We start from the raw sequence: 24,972 nt of genomic DNA on the forward strand, positions 1-24,972 counted from the left end.
CCGCAGCTGTTTTTTATTGGCACATTCTAACAATACAATTTAACAAGAAAACAACAACAAAAAAAACCCAGCAAAAATTGAAAAATTGTTAGTAATTTAGCAAAAGTCAAAATATGAACACAAAAAAGTTTTAATCTAATGAGAAAAAGTTGTGATTTAACAAGAATAACATGAACGTTTAGTATTATAAAATTGAAATATTAAAGAAAAAAGACTTTTTCATATGAGAAACAAAAGAACGAATAAAGTTGTAATTTGTGGAAAATTAGGTTGCGGAGAAAGTTATGATGTAACCAGAATAAGGTCAAAATAGAAACAGTCATAATCAGGAGTAGAACATTTAGAAAAAAGTTCAAATAGTTGGAAATAAAAAAAAACAGCTGTAATTTTACAAGAAAGTCAAAATATTAACAGAAATAAGTTAAGTCAAAAAAGATGTAATTTTTTTAGAATAAACTCATGAGGAAAAATGTCATTTTAGTAGCATGCAGTTGAAATATTAAGGAAAAATTTAATTTTTAAAAGTCGTAATATGAGAAACAAAACTAAATAAAAGTTGTAATTTTTGGAAAATTAGGTAGGGGAAATAGTTGGATTATGGGAATAAAGTCGAAGTATTGTGGAATTAAAGTCATAATATTACAAAAAGAAAATTTACGAACAATATTTGAAAAGAAAGTTGAAATATTTGGGAAAAAAGCCCCCAGCTCAGGTAGTACATACTGATCGGCTTTTTCACCCATATCACAAAGCTGAGATCCAGTTTCAGTTTCACGTGAGGAACCATCCATCCATCTTCTATACCGCTTCTCCTCATTAGGGTCGGCCTATCCCAGCTGACTTCGGGCGACAGGCGAGGTACACCCTGGACTGGTCGCCAGCCAATGGCAGGGCACATATAGACAAACAATCATTCACACACATTCATACCTATGGACAATTTAGAATCAACGTGAGGAACCTTTAATGCTATTTAATCAGTCTCTTATGTCACGAGTGAGACAGCACCACCAAGCGGCCTGTTTCGTTAATACACGCCTGTTCACGTGACAGATCACTTGACTTTGCTAACCAAAACACGCTGAAAAAGCTAGCGGTAGTAAACTGCTGTCATGGCAGGTACGACAAAGTCGAGACGCTTTAAAACGGAAACGCGGCTAAAGGTCACAAAATGATATAACAGGGAATGTGTGTGTCAGCTAGATTGTTGTTTTGGCCTACACGTATAATATAAAGTCATTTCCGGACTCAAATGACGGTCGAGGAGTGTTCAAAGCTCGCCTGTTCAAAAATGAGGCTTCTATTACCTTGTGCAGTTTTGCTCGCAGCCGTTTTCCACAGCACGACAACGACATCTATCTCCTCAGGTAAAACACCTTTTTAAAACGTGTTAATTACCAGACATTAATGCTTCTTCTCTCAACAGAAGGCAACAAGTGTGTTTCCAGAAGCTTCGGCCATGACTCTGTGGTGTGTGAGTGTAATTCCACGTACTGTGACAGTGTGGGCTCCGTGTCGCCACCACCGCCGGGTCACTACATCTCCTACCTGAGCAGCAGGGACGGAAGCCGGCTAGAGCCAAGCCAAGGATCCGTCAGGCTCAACAGCACTGGAGCTGGTGGTGAGCCAACCAGTCAATTGCTCGTTCGCTCACTCACTCACTCACTCACTCACTCACTCACTCACTCACTCACTCACTCACTCACTCACTCACTCACCCACTCACCCACTCACCCACTCACCATCACGCCGATGGACAATTTCGAGTCTTCAATTAATATTGTGTGTCTCCCTCAGGCCTGAGATTGACTCTGCTTCCATATAAGAAGTACCAGAAGATAAGAGGATTTGGTGGAGCTCTGACAGATGCAGCAGCGATGAACATCCTCTCGCTTTCTGCTGGAGCACAAGACCAACTGCTAAGACAGTACTTCTCCACTGAAGGTAGGCACTGCAAGGTTTGAAAACCTATTCTTGCTACACTCACCTGGCAATTCATTATGTTTACCTGCACACATCTATGACATCCAAATTCTGCCTTTACAAAGCTAAGTACAACTTGATTGTTTTTTCTTTTATTTGTAAAAAGGCATAATATGGTAGTAAATGTATAATCTTGCAAGAAAAAAAAGTTAAAATCTTATGAGCATAAAAATGTAATATTTAAAAAAAAGTGATATTTTAAGAAAAAAGTGGGGGAGAAAGAAGAAAAAAAGGTAAATATTAGTAGGAAAATTATAAAAATTATTAGAATAATGTAATTTATAATAATTATTAGAATAATGTAACTTTGTTAGGAGAAAAAAGGACTTCTTTTAGTATTATTTTTTTATTTTGATAATAATGTGGTAATAGTCCAAGAAAAAGAAAGAAAAAAAAATTGCAAGTCAACAATGTTAGAGAGAAAGAGAAGAAAAAAGTAAGTATTACTTGAAGAATGTATTAGTATAAAGTTGTAATTTTGTGAGGTGGAAAAAAGGATTCATATAAAAGCACTACAGTCATGGACACAAGTCTTGTCATAGGTAGACAGTATGAAGTAAAAACCTCATAACTCCCTAACTAATCCTCCTATTGTTGAGAACTATGGTTCAAAGTTCTCGAAATGTGGCCCGCACAGTCCCCAGACATGAACATTATTGAGCACGTTTGGGCAAAAATGAAGGAAGACACCTGGAAGACAAAGCCAAAGAATCTAGATGACCTGTGCAAGGCATGTGAGGCCGCGTTTTATGCCATCCCAGATGCCTTCATCAACCAGTTGTACGAGTCCCTGCCCAGCCGAATGTCAACCGTCATCCAAGTAAAGGGAAGCCACAGCCGATGCTGAAATGATCAAATCTCTCATGGTAAAAATGTTCAACATGCTTGTTGCTATGATGCTTTGATGTTGTTCTGAAACAAAGAAATGTTTGTTGAATACATTTCAATAAAGTGTAAAACGTGACAAGACTTTTGTCCAGCTAATAACCTATTTGTGACTATTACGTAACTGATTCAAGACGGTTCGAAGACACGTCGTGTCATTTTTACCAGAGACTAAAGACTAAAATAATTCATATGAACCATAGTTCTCAACAATAGGAGGATTAGTTAGGGAGTTATGAGGTTTTTACTTCATACTGTCTACCTATGACAAGACTTTTGTCCATGACTGTATTTATGTTATTATTTTTGTATTATACCAAATTAGGTTGTAATATTTAAAGAAAAGAAAAAAAAGGGATATTACAAGGAAACAGTCACAGAAATAAATAAAGTCATCATCTAAAAAGGTGGCCATAAGTTGTAATTCTACATGAAAAAAGTTGAAATCTGATGAAGGCAAGAAAAAAGGTTTTAAAGAAGTCCTAATAGAGTTATTACAATAAAAATTCTAAGAATTATTAGTATAAGTTGTAATTTTGTGAAGGAAAAATACTTTAAAAATATTATGCTATTTTATTATTATTTTTGTAAAGTTATAGTTATATTCCAAAAAAAAAATTAAAGTTGCACAAAAATATCACATTACAAGTAAACAGTCATAGAATTAAATAAATAAAGTCATAATATAAAAAGGTCGTCATAAATTGTAATTCTACAAGAAAAAAGTCAAAATCTTATGATGGTAAAATTGTAATATTCCAAGAAAAAAGGTTTTAAAAAATGTGAAAATAAAGTCATAATATTACAATAAAAAATATTTTAGAATTATTAGTATAAGTTAAAAAAAGATATTAGTACAAGAAACAAAATGACAAATATTATAAAGGTACTGTGCTATTTATTTTATTTTATTTTTTTTGTATTAGGTTGCAATATAGTTGTAATGAAGTTGTAATATTCCAAGAAAAAAACCTGAAGGTAAAAAAAAAAAAAAAAATCACATTACAAGGAAACAGTCACTGAATTAAATTGTCTAAAAAGGTGATCATAAATTGAAGGTAAATTTGGAAAATTGTGAAACTAACGTCATAATATTAGAATAAAAAAGGCTTACTTGTATAATGTTGTAATTTTGTGAGGAAAAAAAGGAGTTATATTATAAAGTTTAAATTTTTTTTTATTTATTATACAAATTTTATAAAAAAAAGTCTATTATAAAAAAAATATAATTCTTTTGTTAAGGCCCGAGCACAAAAACCCAGGCTGTGCAAGGGTCCGATTGTAACAGTTCTGATGATTATTTTTATTCCTCTCCCTGGGGTACTAAACGTGCACGAAAACTCACCAAACTTTACAGATGCGTCAAGACTGGCGAAAAAATTCAATAGGGATGGACACAAAAGTAACCCATGTTCTAAAATGCACAGGAAGCCGGCTATTTGGGTTAGAACCGGTTGCTGACCAGGGCTCGTATTCTGACCAACTCAACCTACAGACCAAATGAGCCCAAATCTGAGCCATGGATGCTAGGCAGATGGCCGATGATCATTTTCAAACAGATTTGGGCTGTGCCACACTATGTGGGATCCCGTTTTGATGTGTTAATGAGCAGGTCCACAAGTCAGACCCCAATAATCGTTTATCTATGATGACTATGATGAAGACCAGTTCCTGCTATGATGTGTATGATGTCATACTGATGCAGTTCATATGTTCATATGTGCCACCACACGATGGCACTGTTTTCACACTGATATTATAGTCTACCAAACGATAGTATCATCTTGCTATTCCAAAAAAATACTCATGAGAAAAGTATATTGCATTTGAAAGGGTGTGCATGCATTTTTATAATATATTTCATTACATGAGTGTTTAATTTGATATCAGCAAACTTTAGACAATAATATCATTTTTGTGTGATGACAATGATATCCTGGTATGACCAAGCATACGGTGGAAAGGATCCACTTAGTGCTCGTGCCAAAAGCTGCTAGCAGCTTTACAAAATGTACTGGAGACCCTAGATGCCGAAGAGCGGAGCGTAGCGTGGGCCCACGGCATCTAGTTATTATTTTTTTTTATAATGACAATAAAGTTGTAACAATCCACGGAAAGAGTGGAAATATTTCCATAGAAAAGTTGTAATTGTGCAATAAAAAGGCATGTCATGAGAATTGTCGAAATACTCCAAAAAAAAGGTCAAACTATAAGAACAGTTTAATTAAAGTTGAACAATTGTGAGGAAAAATTAGGTCATATGATGAATAAAGTTGTCATTTTTTTTTAGGAAAAAATGTGAAATATTATTCAAATAAAGTTAAATATTTGTGGAAAAAAAGGGTTATATTATGAGAATAAAGTTGCAATTTTGCAAGAAATGTCAAACTATAATGTATAATATAAATGTTGTCAGCTAAGTAAGTATTGTAAGGTTGTGATTGTCAGGTATCGGCTACAGCGTTGTACGCGTTCCCATGGCCAGCTGTGACTTTTCCACTCGTCTTTACACCTACGCTGACACACGGGAGGACTACAACCTGGACAATTTTACACTGGCCCCCGAGGACGTCAACATGAAGGTGCACGCGCACACACTTAGATACAGTGGTGTGAAAAAGTGTTAGCTCCCTTCCTGATTTATTTTTTTGTCACATGTTTCACATCATCAAACAAAATTAAATATTACTCAATGACAACACAACTGAACACAAAATGCAGTTTTTAAATTATTATTATTATTAAGGGAGAAAAAAAATCCAAACCTACATGGCCCTGTTCGAAAAAGTTGTTGCCCTCCCTTTTAAAACATAACTTAACTGAGATTAAGTGAGCTCTATCAGTGTGGAAAAGGTTATAAAGCCATTTGTGAACCACAGTGAGAGCCATTATCCTCAAATGGCAAAAACATGGAACAGCGGTGAACCTTCTCAGGAGTGGCCGGCCAACCAAAATGACCCCAAGAGTTCAGTGACGACTCATCCAAGAGGTCACAAAAGACCCCACAACAACTTTCAAAGAACTGCAGGCCTCACTTGCTTCAGTTAAGGTCAGCGTTTATGACTCCACCATAAGAAAGACACTGGGCAAAAACGGCCTGCATGGCAGAGTTCCAAGACCAAAACCACTGCTGAACAAAAAGAACATTAAGGCTCATCTCAATTTTGCCAGAAAAGATCTTGATGATCCCTAAGACCTTTGGGAAAATACTCTGTGGTCTGAGGAGACAAAAGTTGAACTTTTTGGAAGGTGTGTGTCCCATTACATCTGGCATAAAAGTAACACCGCAGTTCATAAAAAGAATATCATACCAACAGTAAAATATGGTGGTGGTAGTGTGATGGTCTGGGGCTGTTTTGCTGCTTCAGGACCTGGAAGACTTGCTGTGATAAATGGAACCATGAATTCTGCTATCTACCAAAAAATCCTGAAGGAGAATGTCCGGCCATCTGTTGGTGACCTCAAACTGAAACCAACTTGGGTTCTGCAGCAGGACAATGATCCAAAACACACCAGCAGGTCCACCCTGTTGTCATTGACTAATATTTACAATTTTGTTTGATGATCTGAAACAACAAAAAAAAAGAAATCAGGAAGGGGGCAAACACTTGTATTCACTTGTATTATGTCCATACTTCTCATGTCTTGTTTGTTTGGCATTAGATCCCTCTCCTGCATCGTGCCCAGGCCATGTCTCCCCGCCCCTTGTCGTTGCTGGCCAGTGCCTGGAGCGCCCCGGCCTGGATGAAAACAAATAATGCACTAATAGGAAAGGGTTCCTTGAAGGGACAACCTGGTGGGAAGGAGCATAAAACCTGGGCTCAGTACTATATAAGGTGATTAGACTAAAAAAACCTAATTGTAATTAAAGTATTGAATTCTTCACCGATTGCTATTTGTTGTCCCTCTCAGGTTCCTTGAGGAATATTCCAAGTATAATCTGACCTTCTGGGGAGTGACCACAGGGAATGAACCTACAGCGGGCTTCGTGACAAACTACAGGTGTCCTCTCACACACACGATGCTAAATCAGGCAGACTGAGAGGTACAGTGCAGTAGGGTTTTCCTCATTGCAGTTTCCAGGCCTTGGGCTTCACTGCTGAGGAGCAGCGAGACTGGGTGGCCTTGGACCTGGGCCCCGCCCTTCGTGCGTCCTCATTCCCGCACACGCACATCCTCTTGCTGGATGACAACCGCCTGCTGTTGCCTTACTGGGCCAAAGTGGTGAGTTGGGAAGGTAGTTTTCAACTTTTTGCCCACCTCGGGCTGCATCGGTGGTGTTGGACTACATCAGATTGATCATGAAGATGGATGGATGGGCTGAAATACATTATGGATTCACATACATCATCATATACACACGTGGACAAGATTGATGGTACCCCTCGGCTAATGAAAGAACACCCCACAGTTGTCACTGAAAGAACTTGAATGTGACAAAATAAGTATTAACAAATAAATACAAATTAAATGTAAGTGAACCAATGAAAATCAGACATTGCTTTTGAACTGTGGTTCAACAGAATTATTAAAAAAAATAAACTCATGAAACAGACTTGGACAAAAATGATGGTATCCCTAGAAAAGATTGAAAATAATGTTCAGTCAAGGTGTGTCCTCTAGTTAGCCTGACAGGTCAGACGGCCTATTGGAAGGGTGACCGTGCTGTCACCGTGCTGTTTGGTGACAAGGTGTGTACCACACTAAACATGGAGAGAAGGAGAGAGTTGTCTCAGGAGATTAGAAAGAAAATTGTAGACGAGCATGTTAAAGGTAAAGGATGCAAGACCATCTCCATGCAGCTTGATGTTCCTGTGACTCCACATATTATTCGCACATTTGAAGGGATAGTTTGGATTTTTAGACATGAAGTTGTACGACATCCCCGTGAGCAGTGGACTATATCAGCAGTGACTCCTCCGCTGTGGAACACACGTAAACAAGATGGCTGCGGAGCTCCGTCGCGGATGAAGATGCCAGCATGTACACACACGAATGGAGAGGCGACAGTGCGCAGGGACACGGCAGGAGACAAGTATAATGCTGAGCGATTGGTGAGGTCTGATTTTTTTTTTTTTTTTTTTTGAGGAGGAGGCATTTTTATGATGCAAATGTATTACTCTTTTGAACACATTATTTTGAGAAGCCAAACTCTTAACATGAATGACCCAGCAACTAAGCAGAACTACGTTCCTCGTCACGGAAATCCGATCCATGGGACTGTAGCCAACCTTCCTGGACGTGGCCACAGGAGGAAAACTGAAGACCAATCAAATAGACGGATAATACGAATGGTCGCAAAAGAGCCGAGAACAACCTCCTAAAGACATTAAAGGTGAACTCCCAGATCAAGGTACGTCAGTGTCAGATCACACCAACGGTCGTTGTCAATGCATGTTGACGAGCCACAAAGCTTCTGGGAGAATGTCCTATGGACAGACGAGACAAAACTGGAACTTTTTGGCAAGGCACATCAGCTCTACGTTCACAGACGACGAAGCAAATCAAGAAAAGAACACTCCCTACTGCGAAACATGGAGGAGGCTCTTGTTATGTTCTGGGGCTGCTTTGCTGCATCTGGCACAGGTGCCTTGAATCTGTGCAGGGTACAATGAAATCTCAAGCCTATCAAGGCATTCTAGAGAGAAACTGCTGGCCAGTGTGAGAAAGCTTGGTCTCAGTTGCAGGCCACGGGTCTTGCAACAGCATAATGAGCCAAAACACGCAGCTAAAAATACCCAAGAATGGCTTAGAGCAAAACATGGGACTATTCTGAAGTGGCCTTTTATGAGCTCTGATCCAAATCCTGTTGAACATCTGTGGAAGGGGCTGACACATGCTGTCAGGAGAAGGTGATACAACTGCAGCAGTTTGCTCATGACGAGTGAGCCAAAATACGTGATGAGAGGTGCAGAAGTCTCATTGACAGTTACAGGAATCGGTTGATTGCAGTGATTGACTCAAAAGGCTGTGCCAGAAAATATAAAGTTTAGGGTACCATCATTCTTGTCCTGTTTCACGAGTGTATTTTTAAAAATAATTCAGTTAAACCACAATTAAAAAGCAATGCCTGATTTTCATTTGTTAACTTACATTGAATTTGCATTTATTGTTACTTTTGTCAGATTCAAGTTATTTTTGTGACCATTGCGAGTTTTTCTTTCATTAACCAAGGGGCTACCAACAATGTTGTCCACGTGTGTAAACAAGCAACACAGGCAGCACAGAATATCGAAATATCTAATCCACGCTGTCAATAAGAAAATAAAATAAGCCACACTAACAGTAAGAAATAAAACTTAGCTTAGGCAGTAAGACACAAAAAACAGAAAATTTAAAATAAAAAAGCCACGCAGGCACGAGGAAATAACAAAAAAAGCTACACAGGCAGTAGGACATAAAAAAGGCCACACTGGCAGTAGGAAACAATCATCCAGTGATGGAGTATCATGTTATTGAATGCACATGCTGGTTGTCATGTGACTTTTGCAGGTCTTAAGTGATATCCATGCAGGACGTTACATCCACGGCGTGGCGGTCCACTGGTACATGGACAGCTTGGTCCCTGCCGCATCCACCCTGGCAGCGACCCATGACTTGTACCCGGAGTATTACCTGTTTGGCACTGAGGCGTGTGCGGGCTGGCACCCGCTGGACCGAGGGGTGAAGCTGGGGAGCTGGCAGAGGGCGGAAGAATACGCTCACGACATCTTAGACGTAGGACGGATGACTTTCCTTTCCTTCTTGACTTTCTGTGTGTCAGCATCAGGATGATTTACCATCTTTACCACCGACAGGACTTAAACCATTACGTGACAGGCTGGACCGACTGGAACCTGGCACTAGATCAGACGGGCGGTCCAAACTGGGTGAAGAACTTTGTGGACAGCCCCGTCATAGTGGACGCCCGGCGGGACATCTTCTACAAGCAGCCCACCTTTTACAGCATGGCGCACTTCAGGTAGACAATGCACAGCAAGCAATGGCTAGCTTTGCTTTCACTTCCTGGCATTCTTTTTGGCATAGTAAGTTCCTGTGGGAGGGGTCTCAGCGAGTGGGCGTTTCCCCCAGTGGAGAGACGGAGCTTGAATTCTCTGCCTTCATTCGACCCGACAGCTCGGTCGTGCTCATCATCCTGAACAGGTTGTGTGCACGTGTTAACATCCGCCATGTTGACAGTATGTGTGGCTGGTCCCATTCATAAACGTCTATCTGCTGTTTAGGTCATCATCTGCCATTCAGTTTGAAGTGTGGGACCAAAGTGTGGGCTACATCCCCTCCACAGCGCCACCGCACTCCTTACTCACACTAGCCTGGTACACTCAGGGATTAAACCATTAATCTTGTTACTAACAACAAGGTAAGCCTTAAATCATCACTCACGTCCCCACACTAGAAAGCTAACACAAGTTACAATGAACACACGAATTAAAAAAACATTACTGCTGTACAAGAATAAAGTAGTCCTCTAGTGAGGAAAAATGTATTTTTTTGTGATATTTTTCAAGAAGTAGTTGCAATTTTGTGAGGGGGGGAAAAGGCATACCGACATGACAATAAAGTCTGAATATTTCAGCAAAATATGGAATATTAGATTCATTTGTAGTTTTGTCAGGCAAAACGTGTACAATTCTGATAATAAATTTGCAATATTCCAACAAAAATGTCTACATATGAGAATAAAGTCAATTATGAATAATTTCATAAGAAAGACATGCTGATAATAAATCGGGATTAAGATCTATTATATTCATATACATTTTTAACACAAGAAAAGTGTAAAAATTGGAAGAAAAATGACATATTTGAAGAAATACAGGGGAAACATGAGTTACAGGCATAATAATATCATGTCAGTCATTGTGACAATAAAGGTATTATTTTCCTGGGAAAAAAGCAGAAGTATGACAAGTACTGTACAGTGAAGTACATTGAAATACAGCGAAGTACAGTGAAGTACAGTGAAGTACAGTGAAGTACAGTGAAGTATAGTGAAGTATAGTGAAGTACATTGAAGTACAGTGAAGTACAGTGAAGTACAGTGAAGTATAGTGAAGTATAGTGAAGTACATTGAAGTATAGTGAAGTATAGTGAAGTATAGTGAAGTACAGTGAAGTACAGTGAAGTACAGTGAAGTACAGTGAAGTACATTGAAGTATAGTGAAGTATAGTGAAGTATAGTGAAGTATAGTGAAGTACAGTGAAGTACAGTGAAGTACAGTGAAGTACGGTGTTCCCCCGCTTCATCGCGGTTCATCTTTTGCAGACTCGCTGTTTCACAGGTTTTTATTTTTTATACAGCGTATGAACGAGCATTGTTTTCTGTGTCCTTATTGGCTAAGGAGGAACCCGCCTATTGTCTTCTGCATCCTGATTGGTTGACCATTGTCAACCAATCTCCTTCGTGCCAAACTGCTGTGTTTGGTGTTGTCTGATCGCTAGCAAACACCTTGCAGAGACTCTGAAGCCTGTACTGTATGTTTGCACGTTTAACCATCACACAAATAGTTGGCTGAAGGAAGGCAGACGTTAGGGCGCCATTACAGAATAAATGAATCTTCGGTTGGAGGAGGAGGAAAATACGACAACAGGAGGAATATGTTTTAACAAGGATACAAAAAACGCTACAGCGTAACGGCGCCAGGACGAAGAGGCACGGTCAGAGGAGTGAATACGTGTGAGCCACTTAATTTGTGTCCAACCTCAAAGGGTGAGCATTAAAATTCAAACAAAGGTTTCAACTTTGAATGTTTAAACAAGAGAGAAATGTGAGAAAATATTCATGCCTGTCTGATTAAAGTGTATGGTGAGGGGTTTACAGCCTTAAAACAAGTACCGTAAAGCACCGTGTATAAACCGCACCCGTGTATTAACCACACCCCCATTTTCAGGCTCATGGTGGGGAAAAAACATTTTTTAGTTCATAAATGCTTGCCAACTCTTTCATCTCAAATCAACATGCGTAAAAGGTACTAAGCAATTTCAAAAAGAAGAATAAAGGAGAAATCTGAACTTCGGCATCTAGATCTTTAATATTATGGCTAAGCACAGATTAATAATAATAATAATAATAATAATAATAATAATAAAAAATCAAAATAAAGAAATTAGCATTTTCAGAGATGTTTTAATATCTTATCTTTCACTGCTTCTCTTTTTCTCGATTATTATTTTATTGCATTGCTTCAGTGTGAATTTGAATAAACTCCAAGGTTGTATTGTATTTTACATTGGAAGCTTAGGTTAGCTTCAGTGTATATAGAGATGGTTTCACTGTGTGAAAATACAGACAGCCGTCAGATAAGTTAGTTGCATACACAAGCATTTTCAGCAACTGTACAGCAGAGGGCGCTAAAGTCAAAGCAACTGTCTGACCCACAGACGGCTATTCTAAAATGGACTTCTCGTCAATTTCTGCGTCTGGTCACAGACCTGTCATCGTGTATAAACCGCACCCCGACTTTTTGCTTCTTACCAGTGGAAAAAAAAATGCGGTTTATACACGGTGCTTTACGGTAATCATTGTACAAAAATATAGTTGGCTACTTTGCAGATTTCACTTATTGTGGGCTATTTTGGGAACCTATCCCCTGCGATAAACAAGGGAACACTGTATTATTAGAATAATTATTATTTTTATTTTTTTCCTCTGTCTGCCTTGCTGGCGGCGTCCTACCGTTGGGATGGGGTGGCCTGGTGTCCTCCTGCTCCCTGGCGGTCCGCGCTCTCCGCGCCGCGGGTTCTGGGTTGTATGTCTGGGACCCCGAGGTCCCCGGCTCCGCTGCTCCTCGGGTTACCAACGGGGGATAGAGCGGGGCTTCCGGGTTGGGCAGTCGACCACTGTGTGTGTGCGCGCATGCGTGTGTGTGTGTGCGCGTGGGTGTGTCCATGGGTGTGCGTGCGTGCGTGTGTGTGCGTAGGAGTGTGTGCTTTTATTTATTTATTTTAGTTATGGGGAGGGGGGGGGGGGGCATACAGGGGTGTGCTCCGTGGGGTCAGGTGCTGGGTGATACATCTCTGCCGCCCGTGCCTCCACCGGGTGGGTGGGGGGTGTGCATCCTGCATCCCTGGGCGGGGCGGTCCTGTGTCGGGGGTCGGGTGGGGGCTGGCCCCGGCTCCGTTCCCTGGGGGTGGCGGTGGGGGGGGGGGATTGGCGCTTCCGGCGTGGGCGGGCTTCTTTCCGGTTGTGGGGGCGTCTCTGGGCCTGCCGGTGTGTGGCCCCTGCGATTCTGCCTTTGTGGGGTGTGATCTCTCGCTGGTCTCAGGGGTTGGCTGTCCTCCAGCCCGCCGGCGCCCTGTCTTTGGCTGGGATTACCTCTCTGTGGCCCCTTGCTGGTCTTCCCGGGGGGGAGGGCTCTCTGGGCTGGCTCTTGGGGCGCTGATGTTTGTGCTGCCTGCCCCTGTGGGCCTGGTGGCCTTCTGGCGGCGGGGGCTCGGTCTGGCTATTTGGGGCGGGGCTCTCTGGGAGGTGGAGGGCGGCCCCTTTCCTTTCATGCATTCTCAGTGACAATTACACGCCCACACATTCTTGCACCTTTATATATATGAAGTCTTCCCCACATACAGAGATACCTGTACATATGCACACTCACAGTACATACGTACTTCCCCACATTACTCACTGAGTTAACCAGGGTGTTATTATGTTGTTGGTTTTATTACAGCGACGGTGATATCAGCAGTATGACTATAGTTTTTTTTTACAATGATGTGCATTACAGTAATTATCATTCTGTTCACTATCATGGATAATCATTTCATTACTACAATTATGTGTGACTGTTTCAATGCAGTATTGTCATTGTGATCACTATCATAGTTCATCATTTCATGACTACAATTATGTGTGACTGTTTCAATGCAGTATTGTCATTGTGGTTGTTTATTATTTTTTTCCTTTCCGTCAGGGTCTTTATAGTCGTCACAGACATTTATTTGCTTTTTTGTCCCCCTCTTATCCCCCCCCCCCCTTTTTTTTTCTGCCTTCAAATTGTTGCATGAGCATTTTCCATGTTTACCAAATGTGTCAATTTGTGCAAGGATTTTTTTCCCCACATGTAAAATGCATCTTTTGCCAGCAGGAATGAGGACATGAATGAATAAATTTGAGTAATTTGAGTAATATTTTAGAATTGAAGGTATCGTTATTGGGATCCTAATGGAAGTGATTCTGTGGGAGGATTAGGAACTGACAAAAAGCCGGAATGAAACCATTTTTTTGGTCATTTTATTAATACATCATAGACATTTTTTTCCATTTATATAATGTACAACTCGTTAATTAACCACATATTTCACATTTGCGTCTCCATTCTCAATGTGTTTTTTTTCTTTGCAAACCCTTTGTTTTGACTACAGTTATTTACATTAAAAAAACCATAACGGTGATAAAAATATGAAAGTCAGACAGTCATAAACACAGGGATTAAATGACAGGCGGATGACCTCGGATTATTAGAATATATACACCGGGGGGCGGGGTTTTAGGAGGTGCTCCGAGCGCTGAAGATGTGAAGCAGTTGGATGATTTCCCTTTAGGAAATGTTAGAATAGCAACTTAATTATTTGCGTGTGAGAAACTCCCTATTAATAAATAGGAATCTCTGAAAAACTGTAATGCAGCATGACCGTCAGGTACAAAACCTCATTTAGCCCCAAAAAAGCGTCTGCATGGACCATCTATGTTTCTATTGGTCAAAAAGGACAGCAGCTGACCTCAAAAGTGAGGATTTAAGAAGTGTATGTGTGTATGGTGGAGGACAGAAAATAAAGACACAAAGGGATCAAACATGATTATGACGACAACGGAGGCGAGAAGCGTCTCAGAAGGACCATCTCTCCTGTGTGCGGGGGTCCATGGAGAGGGAGGGCGGCTGTGACGGTGGCTGGCTGCTGCTGTCTTCTCCGTTCAAACTTTTCCGACACACTGGACATGTGTCGTGCTAACAACAACAACACTGTGTCACTGCAGTGTGGTCACAATGCTAGCTTGTGTGGCGTCGTGTTGACTCACCATCTCCAGCCACGGTACTATACAGTCTGAATGGAAGAAGTGGTTACAGGGGAGCTGTCGCACGGCTTCGCCCACCTCAAAGTCTTCTTTGCACACGGGACATTCCATACAACAGTCTGCAAGGGGGACATGACAAGTCAGTCCACATGGATTGACATTCACATCTTCACTTTGAACGTCGGCTTCAAAATGCTCATTCTTTGAAGCCACGAAGGCAAAATAGAATGCACTACTTGGCTCCAGCCGTAGAGGCGCTGTTGATTCCATCTCAACTAGTTTGTGGTCTGAAGAATTATGTAATTACTTGTATGTACGTTACAAGAGTTTCGTTGACTTGAATTTTGGGGGGAAAATGTCATTTATGAGACAAACGGGCCATTTTTCTGAGACAACCCTTGAAAAGGAGATGGTTCATCAAGGGGCTATCCATCAATAAATTTGTTCAATAAATAATAAAATAAAATTACAAGAAAAATGTATTTTGTAAAAAAAAAAAAAATGCAACGTTACAATGTGACAAAAGGCATATTTTGTATCGAAAAAAATAGTATTGCAGCAATCCCTCACCACGTAGCGCTTCCTATTTCATGGCTTCACCCAATCAGGGTTTTTCCAAAATGTATTAAAACATGTTTTGTGGTTGAGTACAACCTATTATTAAATATATGCATATTTAAGCAAATGTTATGCTTTTTTTTTGCTTGTATGAAGAACTATGCATGTTACAAGATTTAAAAAACAAACAAACAACAAACTACATGTCAAGATCTGTGTGCTGCTCTGCTGCCCTCTGGCTGTTTTCTGTTGCAGCACACGTGTACTGGCAGGAGGATGTAATTTGGCACACCTGTATGCCATTAAGGACGCTCTTCTTAAGCTGCAGCCAGACACTAGTCCAGTGCCGGATTGTTACACAGCCGACGCCAACTACCTGCTCTTTCCAGCATCTAGTTCTCTTGTATCGCACCTCTCTGGTCAGCTACTACAGTTTATGCCTTCCCTTCCTGCAGTTGGGCATTTCCCTGCAGTGGTGAGTGTCTTTTTCCTGCTTGATTGTTCAGCAGTGTTTTCAGTTGTTTTCTGCCTTCTTTTTGTGCAGCTTTTTGTGTTTTTGTATTTTCCACTCTGCTAGTTTTCCGCAGCACCCTCAGTTATACTACCGTTTTCCCTGTGATTAGATCCAGGAGGTTTCTGTTGTACTTTGTATTTTTGTTGTATGTTTTTCCACGTGTGGACATCTTTTGTTAATAAACTCTTTTTGTTACGAATTTGCTGTCTCTGCATTTTGGAATCCAAGTCCCGGCATAGCCGTTCCTAACACTACATACTTAAAAAAAAATGTATTGTAAAAATATATATATATTTTTTTAAGTTGTCAATTTTAGGGGGGGGGGGGAATACCATTTGAGACAAACAGGACATTTTTCTGAGACAATAATAAAATAAAAACAATGTTTGTTTTTTTAAATAAATAAATGCATATAATGAGAAAAACAGTAATGTTACAGTATTACGAGGAAAAAATACTATCTTCTAGAAAAGAATACTTTACAGTAATCCCTCGCTACTTAACGCTTCCGATTTCATGGCTTCACCCTATGATGGTTTAAGAATACAGCATATTCATGAAATGTAAACGTTTCGTGGTTGAATACAATCTATTAAAATATGTATATTTAAGCAAATGTTATGTTTTTTGCTCGCTGTCTGATGAATTATGTATGTTACAGATTATTTAAAAAAACATTACAGTATTAAGATAAAAATGATTTTTTTTTTTTTTTAGAGATGTCAATGTTGGAATAAAGACATAACATGAGATATAACATATGGGAACATATGACATTTTTCTGAGCCAAGATACATTAATAATAAAAAAATTACATGAAAAATGTATTGTAAAAAAAAAATACTCATGAGAAAAAGGCATATTTCACCATTATATTATAAAAAATATACAACATTACAATAATATGCGATTCAAATTGCACAGCTTCACTCTCACGGTTTTTCAGAAATATTAATAAATCATACGGTTTTGTGGTTGAATATGGCCGTTTTTTAAAAGCATATTTAAGCAAATGTTACAGGTTTTTTACCTAAATTAAACATGTTCAAGCATAAAAATGGCTAAATAAACTAACAGGCATTTAGAAGACCCATTTAAAAAAAAAGAAAAAAAAAAAAGTAATGTTACATTGATGACACAAAAGTGACCACAGGAAGTACTGTGCACAACAGGAAGTCAAGAAAAAAAGAACTCTCCCAATGCTAACGTGAGAGTCTATAAGAGTGAGAGTCTATAATCTCTTGTTTATGTCTACTATAAGGCCGCACGGTGGCCTAGTGGTTAGCATGTTGGCCACAGTCAGCAGATCGGGAAGATTTAGGTTTGTCTATATGTGCCCTGAGATTGACTGGCGACCAGACGAGGGTGTAGCCCTCCTCTCACCTGAAGTCAGCTGGGATAGCATACCTGCGAGCCTAGGGAGGATAAGCGGCATATAGGATGGATGGATGTCTACTATATGGGGTAATAGGAATGTAAGGGTGACTATAGGGGTGTTATTTCATGTATAGAGGGCTCTAATTATGTTAAAAAGCATATGTGAATGTTGTAAACAGGTTTTCTATGCTCTAACTAGAAAGAGTATGGAACCAATAAACCGCCATAAACACTGTACAAACCGCCATTACTGTACAAAAAAAATACTTTTTTAAAGACAAATCACAAGAAAAAAAATGTATGTTACAAGACAAAGTTATATTATGCGGGGAAAAAATTGTCACTACTAGAAAAAAATAATAAAGTAAAATGACATTTTCTTTTGGAAACAAGACTAAAAAAAAATTCTAAAATATATTATACAATCATAATACAATACACTAAGTCCCCAACTTACAAACATCCAACTTGCAAACATTTGGAGATATGAACACAAGCCGACTGGTCTATATTTTCATGTGTTTTGCCTGATAGTACTGTAACTCCATTATTTATACTGTACATGCTTGACCAGTAGAGGGCACTGTGACACTGCTAATGGGACCAACAGAAGCTGGGGAGAGAAAGCTAAATGGAAAGCTACATTGTAGCTTCATGATGCAACCCGGACAGAGCGTGTGATTAAAGTTTATGAAGAGTTAATAGGCCTGCTTAATTCTACACCACTCACAGAACACTACCTCTTTTAGAAGAGTCTAACGACGACGACCATTTGTCCTTTTTTTCAATAACTCCTCCTCCAACTCCACCACAACGACGTATGCTCGACCACTCCTCTTCAAAGGTAAATAACATTTATCATTACGTATTATTATATCATGTTTATTATTGTTTTTTTCATTAATTATCCTGGTTTAATATTACTACTGCATCCAAACTCATATTTACATACATACACATATACTGTATATGTATACACGTACATGTAGTACCTATATCATTGGTAATATTACCTTTTGCCTTACTTAAGAACAATTCGACATAAGAACGGTCGTCTGGAACCAATTGTGTTCGTTAGTTGGGGACTTAGTGTATATTGAAAAAGCTATTACACAAAAAAGGTATGTTACAAGAAAAGGTTATTCAGGCTATTATGATAAAAATACTTTTTTTTCTTAAATGAAGTCATAAAAAAGTAATGTTACAAGATTTAAAAAATGTATGAGAATAAACCAAGATGATAAGAAAAAAGTAATGTCACAATAAAATGACATTTTCTTTTAGAAACAAGACTATTACCAGAAAAATATCCTTTTTTAACATGAAGTCATCACATGGAAAAAGTTGTTACGTATTTCTTACAGGCAAAATGAGAAAAATGCGAGCTTTTTATTACACCAAGTACAAGAAACTTGTTTCCTTAAAAAGCTAATACAGTCATAAAAATTACTTATTAGAACACAAAAGTAGAGTTCCGATAAAATGAGATTTTCCTTTTAAAAACAAGAAGTCATTCCAAGAAATAAAGGAAATAAGAGTGTTAAGAGAATTTAAAAAAGGGGAGTAAAAGAGTAACGATCATATTACTTTATTATAAGAAAATGTTTCTTTTAGGAAGACTATTATGAGAGAAAATTTTTTAAGAAAAAAGGTGACATTACAAGAAGAGGTTATAAGAAGAAAAAAAAGCATTTTTCTTCTTAAAAAAAGACAAGATTTTTTTTTTTAATTATGTAAAGCAATACAAGAATAAAACCCATATTACTTTAAATGTGACAATAATGATAAAAATACTATTTGAAAAAGTAAAATAAAATGATGTTTTTTTAAAGAAGGCAACATTACAAAAAGTCATAATTTGAGAAACTTTTTTTACATTTTTGTATTGCAAGAAAAAATATTTTTTGATAGAAATGTCATAAAAGAGAGTTGCAACCCCCCCAATTGTTTGGCAAGTTATATGTTTTGGCAAGAAAAAAAGACACTGTAGTGTTGAGCCTTGCCTTCCAGCTGGCTAAGTGAAGCGTGGTGACTAATGCATGAATGTAGAATCACACTACAGCATGAGGTGCTGATCCAAATGAGGACTGACTGAAGTTGAAACGGAGCTTGTCGTGTGTCAGTGACAGTGAGTCACACCCAAATAGGAGAGTTACTTTTAGTCAATAAGAGCACGCAGAAAGAAAAACAGTCTGACCTGCTTGTTCCTGAGAAATATTGACAAAGGGTAGAGAGGAGATCTTCTCTTTCTCTGCTGGAGGAGGTCCTGTGTTGTCTAGCTGACCTAGTAACTACACACGCACACACACATGTATGTTAGTGGACATGCATGAGGACAAAAAGGGCATGTTTCATCAGTGTGAGGTGTACTTGTGTAATGACAGCGTCCAAGCCTCCGTGTCCCCAGGCGTAGTCTCCGGGGTTGGAATGCAGCATCCCTGTCCTGGAGGAACCGCTGGTCAGAACATCTGTGTCACATTGAAAAGACAAGAAGGGGAAGGGCGGTGGGGGGTTCTCACCATGACAGGGGCGGCGAACCGGACACACCAGAGTTGGCAAAAAGACCGGCGAGGAACTGTTGTACAATCCTGAGTGAGTTGAGATAAAAATGAGTGATTTTTAGCGCAAGGAAAAATGGTGAAACAGTCAAAACTAACGCTGACCCTTCCACAGCAGGCGAGCGATCGGGCCGAGTGCTGACTCTGGATCTGTATCTTCTCTGGCTGTGTAGGCGAGGGGGCCGTGCCGGGCCCCAGTGGTCCCCGCCGCCTAGTGAGGCCGCCATAGGTCCCCCGAGGCCCGCGGGGGCCGAGCCCCTGATGGGTCCGCCTCCAAACCCGCCAAAGTCGCCGAGGGCGCTCAAGCGCCCGCCGGGGAGCCGGGGCTCCGAGTCGGGGTTGTCGTTGTCGGTGGAAAACGGCCGCTCCATCAACAGCAGGTGCCAAAGCTGCAAGGAACAGAGTCAGTCCGTCCACACCCACGTACACCGTCACCCAGGTGAGCTCATACCTCTGCAAACTCGGTGGTTGTGTCATCCAGCCCGTTGGCGCCGCCCTCCAGGAGACTGCTGGGAATACAAGAATAGGCCACCGCCCACGTTGAGTGGAGATAAAGCACGTTGATGGAGACACGCTTACCTGGAATCGTCTGTCACTTCTTCTATGAAGCCTGAGTCACAGCGAGGACACACGTACTCCTACACAAAGTACACACACGCCTTCAAATATACCACACAAAATGACCGAACACAGGACAAAAAAACCTAAACTGTATACAGTGTAGACGAATGTTGGGATATTACCAGGAAGAAACTGAAAAAAATTGTTTTTAGGAGGAAGTCACTTTTACTTTTTTTTTTTTAAAGAAAAAAACATTATTTGAGAAGGTGCTTTTTCTGACAAAATAATCACAGCACTATAAGAAAAGCGTTGTTGTAGAAGTCATAATTGTTACAAAAAGAATACAAAATTACAAGAAAAAATAGCAAAAGTTTTGTTTGTTTTTTTAAATAAAAGATATTCCTAGAAGATGTTTTTTATTAGAAAAGATAAAATATTTATTGAGTAAAGTAATGTATTCATTTATTTTGAAATGAATACAAATGAATGAAAACTCAAGACAAAATTATAAAGTTACCAAAAATGAGAAAAAGAAGAGAAAAAGATTATAATTAAAACAATGTTTCCCATAGATGAATTTATTTGTGGTTGGACCGGCACAGATAGATTTAAAAAAAAAAAAAAAAAAGAAAAGATTTGGAGTCAGGTGTTCGTCCTTGCTCACATACACATTAAACAGGACTGTCTGTGTAGCTGGTCGTTACAACTGCGTACAGTACGTGGCATCGTCCCTCTGCTTCGTAACACACACACACACACACACACACACACACACACACCACAATCACCTGTGCATGTTGTTCAAAGGCAACCAAATGAAACCAACTCCTGCAAGGCAATAACTTTATTTTCTGTTTTCTGTCAAATCCGGTTTTAACAACAGAAGCTAATGTTGCAGGTTTCTCACAGCACATACCAGGATGCCTGTGTCCAGCCATTCTAGTGCATGTTTCATACATTTTTTGTCACGTGAAATAGTTGACCCATTTTTAGAATGCAAGCTTTGACGTTACAAGACACAACCACGATGGGAATGCTTCCTATTTGAGTTGGAGTGTCTTCCCCTGCTACACAACGCCAGTTTACAGGAAATAAGGTCACGACAGGAAGGCAATGAGAAGGTGTCTACTACAATGATCGAATGTAACCTTGCAGGTGGAGCTGGTCTGCCAACCACACCTAATGTCTTCAACAGTATGCTTGCCAGATCACGTGATTTTGGAGAATCAAGTCACGTGCGTGAGCAGCAATGGTCATGGAAGGCCGTGGTACTGTCGTATTAATGGGTACAAGGCAGAGAGGCGATGACGTAATTTCGCTTAGCCAGGAGGAAATGCCGCTGGATCGCAGGAGTGTGTGTGAATGACACAACAGGTTTGTTTTCAGTCGGTGACAAGGCAGACTGGAATTACCCTCTGCCAGGCCACAAACATAAAGTCACAAAGTCCTATTCTATTAAACCATGAGCTACTGCATCAACTCAGCAAGTACTACAGTACAAGCATCCTACATGCACAATACAGTGGAACCCCGTTTATGTCAACAACATCATCAAGTTCTGCTCCATTGAGTTGGTTTTATTACTAAAAAGTGCCATCTTAAGTTGACATGCCAACATACAATGTGAGCGCCAAACAGGTCACTTCTATGAAAAATGGCTCTGTTTGTGTGAACGTGTGTTGTAGTACGGAAGAAAGATTTGAGCACATGTTGTCATTATAGTCAAGACATACTGCTGAATAACCACAGCAGCTCTATTAGGTAAGAGTAGGGGTGTCCCAAACGATATAGATATCAGATATCGGGCCGATAGCAGCAAAAAAACGAGGATCAGATTACATTGGCCTGCATCCAAAATCTCCGATATCGGCACTCTGATACAAGCAGTCGATTCCAGACTCCACCCAAGCACGTCTTCCAGCAGCAGCCGAGCAGAGCCCACATGATCACAGCAACAGCGTGTGCTCACAAGTGAGGTAGGCCATGTGTATTTTTCGTGAAAGTCTGAAAAACACGTTGCAGCTGAGTGCAAAACCTGTCACAAGTTTCGCATGGTGGCACAGATCCGCTTAAGTTTAATACGACCAAAATCATTTCACATATGAAACTGTGTCACATGGGACACTCCCACGGGATGACAAGAAGTCATTAGCTATAGAAGAAAGGATGACCACCCCTGTCGGTATCGAGTAAAGTCAGGTTTAAACACTTGATTGAGCACCTAAACCTTGCTAGATTATGCCTCGCCGCCACTGCATTGTGAATATACCGTATCTATACCCCCCATGCTTAAAGAAGTAAATAGGTCCATTGTTCTGTTGCTGATCATTGTGCTGTTTGAATAATATCACTTGGTCAAGCTTTGCATAACATTCCACACTACAAAATAAGTCAAATGTATGCATGAGTCATGCTGACATCAGATTGATATCCGTATCAGACAATATTCAAGGCTGATATATTGGATCAGCATTGGAAAGTATTCTCAATGTCAATTGCTAGCTAAACATCGATCGCTCTCACTCGTCTTGCAGTCAGTCTGTCAGTTTCAGTACATAAATCCTTACTTTTTTACTATAACTATTCTACGACTTTTAGAATAGTATGGGTTTTCATGCCAGGGCAAGCTAAGCAGCGATTGCTGCTCACCGGTATTGTATTTTGCAGTGTGCCTAAAGCTGTCAGTGTCTCTTACTGACAGCCAAAAAAACATACTAGCGGCCAATTTTTTGTGTGTGCTATATCAGTCATCACAACACAATATCAGTGAATGAGAGAAATATATCAGTGAATGAGAGAAATGAGCATGAAAGTCACAAGTGTCGAAGCAGAAGAAGCGAAGCCGCGCTGAAACGGCACGGAAACCTGCCAAAATTTAAAACAGATGTATGAATGATAGCACTAAGATAATTCTGGAAAAATGGGAATGTCGGAAAACCTGAGATTGTGGTAATATGGATTATAGCACGAATGTCCTGACTCAGGTGAGAAGTAGTAGCATTCCTCAAGAGGTAATTTGTTTTCTGAAGAAGTGGGAATTTGGGAAAATTTAGAATTTTTTAAATGTGAAAAATAGGCAGCCTCAATGGCTGGATTGTGCTAAACGATTTGATGTTGGACTTGTTAGAATTGGTTGAAAAATGTTGAAGGAAACCCAAAACTAAAACCAAACTGTAGAGATGGTAAAATGAGACTGAAGCCTTGAAAGCTTGTGTCAGGCTTCCTGATTCACGCTGCTTCGAAATAGTGCTTCGGAGCTTGTATCGCTCTGCAAACATCACGTGACCGATTATGTTTGAAGCTTCATACATCACAGCGTGTATTGACGGTTCGAAACGGACTGGTGGATGTCATTGCTTTGACGGGTTATTTTGGCGATAACTTGTGTGTATAGTAACCACCAAGCAATTAAGCAATGCTGGCTTGTAATGAGAGCATTGGCGAGTTTGTTTGTGCGTTTGTAATGGCGACCTGTGTTTCACTCCTTTTACTGACATAGATTGCTTTGACTTCACTCTTCCACCAGATGTTGTTAATGTTGCTTTTCACTGAAGCACCAAAGCTCCGAATCTGTTCCATTACAATCTGAAGGAAAACCTCAAAGTTTCATGAAGCTTCACACGCCCATCTCTACCAATCTGTCATAAGGTGCTGGTGAGTAAGGTGTCTTCCTTACTTCTAATCTGATATCGCACCTCAGGAAGAATCACACGCAGAGTTTTTGCCATTTTTTCTATAACACTGCAGTATTTGTCTCATTTTGCACAAACCATTTTGTGAAATGCATGCAGCGGCATCACTGTAAAAGAAGAATCATGTGTTCATTACACGACAGTTGAAGGGAAGAGCTGCTGCGTATTCGGATATCAGTAAAAAAGTCAATGTCAATCATCTCTCTTATGGATACCATTTGAACTTTGTCGAGTAGTACAACAATTTACTGAGAACACACTTCAAGAACAAAAAAAATCCAAACTGTACCCCATTTAGCTTTACAAGTTATACGTGTAGGAGTTTAAAATAACTAGATTGTCATCTAAATATGTCCAAAATTGGTCTCTAATCAGCATCCAATGTCCACCAACATGTCTCTCCCACGGCTGCATTACAAATTTTGGCAAAATAGTCAACCATGGGTAACTTAAATAAAATATACTGGTATATGTGCTATATTTGGCGAATATGTCCGCAGGTGTCACTGGCTAAATAAGTGAGTTAACAACAACAAACGCCACTGACTGCTAGCAGGCTAACTAGCTAGGGTTTAGCAATGTAAAGCAAAGGGAACACACGATGTACAAGCAAGACGATTCCTTGTCGGCCGAGCACATATTGCGACACAAACACACGTGTAGAAACATCTGGCTTACCGGGAGTTTAGGGTTTACTTCTCCCTTACAACAGTGACAGAAAAAGCGATGCGGGGGAACAGCCGCAGCCTCCGCCATCTTCCCCTCACCAAGCACAAACAGTGACGTCGGTCCTCCGCCAAGTGACTACATGACCCCGCCTCCTTCCCGACATG

At 40.0% G+C, this 24,972-nt stretch overlaps 2 protein-coding genes across 3 annotated transcripts; one reads left to right on the top strand and one right to left on the bottom strand.

The window, feature by feature from the left end:
* Positions 1-1,052: 1,052 nt before the first annotated feature.
* gba (glucosidase, beta, acid) lies at positions 1,053-12,819 on the top strand. The gene is made up of 11 exons (XM_054781805.1): positions 1,053-1,367; positions 1,427-1,621; positions 1,798-1,944; positions 5,317-5,450; positions 6,532-6,704; positions 6,781-6,870; positions 6,945-7,092; positions 9,361-9,585; positions 9,666-9,829; positions 9,895-10,011; positions 10,092-12,819. Exons 1-11 carry the CDS (start codon positions 1,253-1,255, stop codon positions 10,207-10,209), a joined length of 1,626 nt encoding a protein of 541 aa, XP_054637780.1. The 5' UTR covers positions 1,053-1,252; the 3' UTR covers positions 10,210-12,819.
* A 1,167-nt stretch (positions 12,820-13,986) lies between these two features.
* Positions 13,987-24,939, bottom strand: rnf115a (ring finger protein 115a). 2 transcript variants are annotated; one of them, XM_054781791.1, is made up of 9 exons: positions 24,818-24,939; positions 20,466-20,524; positions 20,338-20,392; positions 19,992-20,275; positions 19,848-19,916; positions 19,699-19,771; positions 19,526-19,619; positions 14,883-14,998; positions 13,987-14,811 (listed from the first exon to the last, which is right to left on the bottom strand). In XM_054781791.1, exons 1-9 carry the CDS (start codon positions 24,893-24,895, stop codon positions 14,692-14,694), a joined length of 948 nt encoding a protein of 315 aa, XP_054637766.1. In that variant the 5' UTR covers positions 24,896-24,939; the 3' UTR covers positions 13,987-14,691. The 2 variants fall into 2 exon arrangements, with proteins under 2 accessions (XP_054637766.1, XP_054637765.1); XM_054781790.1 differs by having other exon boundaries at positions 14,004-14,811; positions 20,338-20,395.
* Positions 24,940-24,972: the final 33 nt, after the last annotated feature.

The sequence above is a fragment of the Dunckerocampus dactyliophorus genome, chromosome 7, assembly GCF_027744805.1.
Source record: "Dunckerocampus dactyliophorus isolate RoL2022-P2 chromosome 7, RoL_Ddac_1.1, whole genome shotgun sequence".
NCBI lineage: Eukaryota > Metazoa > Chordata > Actinopteri > Syngnathiformes > Syngnathidae > Dunckerocampus > Dunckerocampus dactyliophorus.